Source organism: Miscanthus floridulus, chromosome 19, assembly GCF_019320115.1.
Source record: "Miscanthus floridulus cultivar M001 chromosome 19, ASM1932011v1, whole genome shotgun sequence".
NCBI lineage: Eukaryota > Viridiplantae > Streptophyta > Magnoliopsida > Poales > Poaceae > Miscanthus > Miscanthus floridulus.
In genome coordinates this window covers 964,800-970,867 of record NC_089598.1, presented here as the reverse complement: position 1 = coordinate 970,867, position 6,068 = coordinate 964,800, and the positions used below count along the sequence as shown (strand labels likewise).

General features: G+C 44.6%; 1 protein-coding gene and 1 pseudogene across 4 annotated transcripts; one reads left to right on the top strand and one right to left on the bottom strand.

The window, feature by feature from the left end:
* The first annotated feature begins 375 nt into the window (after positions 1-375).
* Positions 376-4,029, top strand: LOC136527838 (uncharacterized). 4 transcript variants are annotated; one of them, XM_066520687.1, is made up of 9 exons: positions 376-693; positions 1,700-1,838; positions 2,094-2,176; positions 2,272-2,320; positions 2,473-2,524; positions 2,610-2,691; positions 2,889-2,969; positions 3,064-3,149; positions 3,255-4,029. In XM_066520687.1, exons 1-9 carry the CDS (start codon positions 660-662, stop codon positions 3,273-3,275), a joined length of 627 nt encoding a protein of 208 aa, XP_066376784.1. In that variant the 5' UTR covers positions 376-659; the 3' UTR covers positions 3,276-4,029. The 4 variants fall into 4 exon arrangements, with proteins under 4 accessions (XP_066376784.1, XP_066376783.1, XP_066376782.1 ...); XM_066520685.1 differs by having other exon boundaries at positions 379-843; positions 2,476-2,524; positions 3,255-4,021; XM_066520683.1 differs by having other exon boundaries at positions 379-843; positions 3,255-4,021.
* A 102-nt stretch (positions 4,030-4,131) lies between these two features.
* Positions 4,132-5,700, bottom strand: LOC136528689 (mediator of RNA polymerase II transcription subunit 13-like; annotated as a pseudogene).
* Between the last annotated feature and the right edge of the window lie 368 nt (positions 5,701-6,068).

The following is a 6,068-nucleotide window of genomic DNA, read 5'->3' as shown; positions in this document are numbered from 1 at the left end:
AATTGTAAACCTAACTCATAAACTTGGCTTTGAGTATTACCTAGATCCTTATATTCAGCCTGTTCGCTTCCGCTAGCGGCCGCAGCCAGCTAGAATACTAAAGGCCTGTTTGTTTACGCTTATCTAGAGCTGGCTTAGCTGGGAATCAGGATTGTCTGGTAAGCCAGCTGTCACGAGAATCTGCTGCCTGAATAAGCTGGGTGTTTGTCACTTCTGATTTTTTCTGGCGATTCTCTACCCTGAGTTGTGAAATACCTAAAATACCCCTAAGGACCATGATCACTCTTTTTTTTTTCCGTTTTCTTTCTCTCTTTTTTCCTCTTTTTTTTCTTTACTTCTATTTCTTCTACCGTCCGTTCGCCATTTTCTTTTTTTTCCTCTATTTCTCGGTCTTCGTTCCGTTCCTTATCCGCTTCTCCTCTCTTCTGTTGCTCTACGCCACGCCGACGCCCATCCAGACTCCTCTGCCCCACGCGCGCCTTGCTCCCTGGTCATACGCTACTGCTGCGGTGCTGCCCCGCCTCCACTGCTAGCCAAGCTGCTACTGTTGCTCCGTCGGCCTCGGCGCCGAAGGTTTCCACCCGTCGGACCCGCTGCTGCGAGCTCGCGCGGGGCAAGCGGCATGCCCCGGCCGTCCGTGCTCCCCGTCAGCTGCGTCGATGAGTCGCTCCCGGAGGCGGACGTGGATGGCTGGTAGGTGGATGTCGGAAGGAAGGGAGGCCGCCGCCGGAGGGCAGGGAGGTGGTGAGGCTGACGACCTGGGAAGCGGTGGGCGGGGAGGGCAGCAGGGGTCGGTGGTGGAGGCCTGGAGGGGTATCGAGGGAAAATTAACTTGCTTAATGGGTAAGCGAGGCTGAGGCCGCGTACTGGAAAATCGGGTTGCCCATTGTTTTGTGGATTGTGTGCTAAGCGGCTTCCCTGGTAATCGAGAAATCATCGAGGTATTTGTGTGAGATTTTCGCTTATTTCCGCCGGTAATTGAGGAATAAGCGAATACAAACGGGGCCTAAATAAGCCGCAGCCAGCTACAATCCAGATAGGCTCCCTCTTTAAACTTGACCCCGGCTGCCATATATACCGATATAGTCTTAAAATGTAATGTTATCCCACCAATCAAGCATGGAACCATCAAATGTTATGCCAAGCCATTATTTTCATTCCCTTTTGCTGCCCCTTTTAACTTCGCCTCATATTTCATTTGGTAATTTATGTTGTAAATAAGCATAGGAATTAGATCCAATAGTACCACTACCAAACTCTTGGATCATATACCACTTTGAGCAAATAGATTGTCATTGTTAAATAAAAGTGGATTCCAGGCAGCCCATCATCCGTACAAAACATTGATGAGTACAAGTCCAAGAAGCTTGTTGATTTTTCATTTTGGAAGTGAGATCTTAGCTACCTAGGTGTGCGTGACAGCCCATGTTCTATTCTTGAAGACACGTTAAATGGACAAGTAGAGAGGGTATAATTAGCCCAAACAACTCAAGGAGCCGTTAATTACTTCTCAACCCGCAGACAAAATTAAACTACTAACACAAACGACACCAAAAGACTACAAAGTTTAACTTTTTGTCACCAACATGAAACCAAACAGCTAACAAAGACTACAACTAAACCCCAGCTTCCATTTCCATTTTTCCAGATTTTTTATCTCAATGCTTATCCTTTCTAATATTCTTTTTTTTTTCTTTAGCGATCCTCGATCCAAGCGGTGTGGTGCATAAGTGCATTCACGTGAGGGCACGCATGCGTCTCTGCTACCTCGCAGCCATCGCCCTGGAGTCTCCCCCACCGCAAGTCTGCAGATGGCTAGCCGACGAACAACAAGCAGTGTCAGTGCTAGTGGTTTCAAATAAATTTCTGATAGTGTCAGTGTCGGAGCTCGCGGTGATCTTCTAGTAGTGTGCTAGCTGTGCTTCTTGATAATTATGTACCTTTGGTTAATCTTGCATAAATTCTCAACAATAGTTACTTCTTTACTTTTCTTTGGTGAGGACAATAATTTCTTTCGTTTGGGCAATGAGCTTTACAGATCCCATTACAAGTTCAATGTGCATGCCACTCACTCTAGATTATTTAACTCGCAGATTGTTTTTAGTCGTCCAATACGCTGGATCCTGGCACTTCATGACGGTTTTGTTGTGCCATTTTATTATGCTGGCATCTCAAGGTATACTACATTTTGTATTAATTCAGACCTTGTTTTATCATAAATTTTGAGCATTATTGTTTCTATCAATTAACAAACAAGATTTGCATTGGCAGTGGGAATCAGTCATGTGGCCTTCGTAACCCTTCTTTGGCTAATTTTAAGGTACTAATTGGATTGCTTGTTTGTATATTTCATCTATTTTGCTTCTTTTGTCACTTCTATCTATTTTGCTTCGTATGTTACTTCTATCTTGATGGTTGTCTTTTCTGACATCGTCCCTTCTCTTGTATGGTACATAAATAAAATAACTAAAGCAGCATACTACCAGCTCATCATATGTATCATGGAAGTAATCCGAAAATTATGGTGAAGTTTTTGACTCGCAACTAGCCCATCACCAGTCTTCATTATTGGTGCAGTATTTCTCTCCTGACTCTGATTTTATGGGTAGGTTGACCCAAGTGTATTAGAGAAAGATGAAGAAAAAGTTTTGTGGAGCGCCTACTTGGAGGTTGCTGATAAGATCCATCCTGGTACATGTTTTTTTTTTAAAGAAAAGGCAGGAGCTCTGCCGCTCAATTAAGTATAGGAAAGAGAGTGTTTTATGTACACATGGCACCCATTGGCACCGGTCCTAGGACCAAAGTAGATACACCCCTTCCACCGTTAGTTTTTTTACTCCACAAAGGAAAAAGCCCTGTGCCTGATGAGGCCATCCCCTCTTTTGCAGGTTGTCTGCTGTTAGGACTTTGTTGTGCATTAGGATCCAAGCGTTCACTTTGCATTTGTTTTCTGCTTGCGCCTTATCCTGGTACACGTTTTTCAGTTTCATTTTTGTAGTGAATGGCTTGCCTCTCTGCATTATGTCTGATTACCTGTGCTGTATCCAACAACCCATCCTGTAGGTGTTGATATTAAGACCTTTGCCGATGCTTCTCTGCTCCTGATTCAACCCCTAGAAGATTTCTTCAATAGTGTCTTTGCCATGGCGGTGAGTTTGAAATGCCCTTGAAAAACTTCTGCTGTTGCTGCTGCTGATGAAGTGATGATGACGATCCTTGGTGTGTTTCTTACCGATGGTGTATATCATGTACAGGAAGACGCAACAACCAGTTAGCGCTGCTGAGAAAGATTGAGAGTTTGCCGAGGGGAAATTGTGGACCTGTCAGTTTTACCTGGGTTTTAGCCGGGTCAGCCTGGCTGCCTGTAGGCACCAATAATCTCACTGCCGTTCGCCCGTTCCAGGGGTGAGCGCGTGTATAGAGAGTGGGTGCCCGGATATGTGAGATTTTACAAATTAATTATCCTGGAAACCAATGTTTTAAAAGCAAGTTTGTTGAAGAAAGAGAAAATTGGCGTCCAGTGGGGAGCAGCGACACAGCACCGTTAAAATCACCCCCACTGCTTTGCTGTTGCTCCAATTGAGTATTTTGCAGCTGTAGCGGGGAGATGATTCTACGAGTATAACAGGCAGTCTAGGCCCGATTGATCTAACCACCGGATCGACAAATAATACAGACCTGTTCACAGCGATCACTATTATACGGATACGGTTTTTTTAATGCTGCAAATAATGTCTCTGTAAATCTTGTCAGTATTATGTATTTCTACGTGTGTGGACACTTGAGTTTTCCAATTATATCAGACTCAGAATAGGAGAGGTCAAAATTATCGACTCGAAGTTTTAGTCAAGTTTCTGTAAAGGGAGTGAAGCTCCGCAGCCACAGCTTCCAGCACATTATGCATCTCCATCTCACAGTCACGAGTTGTTGCTTCCTGAGTGAAGTTCCTTGCCTGTTTGCTCATGTTGCTGCCACCACCGCCTCGGCTCATCTTTTCTTGAACAGTGGCAATGCTGCCTCCATAGTCGTCGATGATGCTAACAGAGAGAATAGAGGGTTGTTCATCCTTGGTGAGCTGTGCAGAGTCCCTCCTTACAGGTGGGACGGCTTTGGAGACGGCATAGCCCATTGCTAAGGGAATATATGAGTGTGATGATATATACTCCCAATGGACTTCACTGGAGTGAAACCTTCCAAGTAACTCGAAGGTCCACTGCTGCCTTGATTCCCTTCGCCTGTAAAAAGGGCCACAATTTGACAAGCTTAATATCTTTTACTAATGATTTCCTTACAAACAAAGGGTTATATCATGTGGTGATAAACTGTAGTAGGTTGAAATGATTTTTAAGTGATCAATAAGTAACAAGTAATTAATCTGTGTTGGAACAAAATGCATCACTGAATAGATATCCACATCAAATGGGCGTAAAGTGATACCTTTAGAGTATTTTAATATATACGATGGTCTATATACAGGAGGTGCTTACCAGAAGCAGGTCTGGTCAACAGATCCGCTTGGCATGTGAGATGCAACGAATGATCTTGGGAAACTGCAACTAAACTGATGCAGCGAACTAAGTGCAGTGATCCCCTTGAAGTGTCCATTCCAGTTTGCTCCACAAGGATCTGCTTTTTGTTGCCAGATTGTCCAAGTGCACCTTTCATGAAGCTTGATTTTGAATGAGGGCTGTACAAAGGGTTTGGTGAGGAAGGCATGTTTCTATCTTGAATTAAGGCCATGTCTTGCTGCTGGAGTGTAGGACCATTTGAACTAGGTGGAATACCCTCAGGTATGGATCGCCGTAACTGCACAGGCTACTTCTTGACTTCATTACCGCCAAAAGAGTGAATTTTGCCATTCAGCAGACAAAACATATTAGATAATCGCATTAGTCTCAAAACAAAAGGTATCTGAATTCCTGATAAAATAAGTGAGTACCTTGAATTTCAAGTTCAAGGAAACCCCCAATACGAGTTATTATGACATCTCGTGGTCTCATATTGCTAGCCTCAGGTGAAGACGACATTATTTGACAACCTTGCTGTAGAATTTGGATGAAAAGACTTTGGAGAACTTTAGTGTCTTGGCGGCTACTAATACCACCAAAAGGAAATATTAAGCTGTCCAATAATTCTCCTCTAGCATCTGTCCAAATGCATACTAAGCATCGCCAGTCCTCAGTCCAACCATAACAGCAACTCAGATACATCGAGTAGAGGGCTCACTCCACTATCAGAGTTACTTCCTGACATTGAGCCATAAACTCTGCTGCCACTGGCTGCATCTGCTCCAGATTTTGACGGTTCCATTAAAGCATTAAGATCAGCAGACCCTCCCAGGGTCTGCTAGTATGAAAAGTGGCTCAAAGGCATATTTCCTATCATCCTGAGCACATAAATCTGGCATATCTTGGGTCCAGTACTCTTCCAGAACGAGCAGGCTGCCATGAGTTATTATCCCATGTTGCCGACCTCATGGATGCATCAAAATCTGTTTCTCGAGAGAGAGAGAGTTGGCCCAGAGTCCCAGACATTCGAGGAACTAAACATTCTTTCCCAAGAGTAGGAGCAGGTGATGTAACATGCATGCATCATTGTGGGCTGAGATCTACCCAAATAAGTTGGTCACTGATACATGTCGCTTGTGGAGACAGCCCGTGGGATTCTACAAGAGGCCAGTGGACTCGAAAAGAGTGTCATTTTCCGCGTACAAGAGACCCTACATCCGAAGCACACGATGCAGCAGAGTATAACAAGTAAGAATGCATCGTCTTGAACAATGAACACTAGAATAGAAGGTAGAAGTGTCAGCGATCGCCGCTGACCGGAGTTCCACTCAAGCACACGAGAGGGGACGAGGAGCCACGGGCCGACGAGGTCCCGGTTTGTTTGGAGAAGAAGAAGATAGAAATGTTCTTTACAAGTGTGTTTGATGATTTCCACTTCCGCTCTCGCATCCTATTTCTATTCCTCTCCATTGTGGGCCGTGGACACGCACACTCTTGCGACGGCTTCTGTTGCTCTTCCTTGGTAGATGGGATTCCTTGGGATGAGGAGCTGTGACAAGA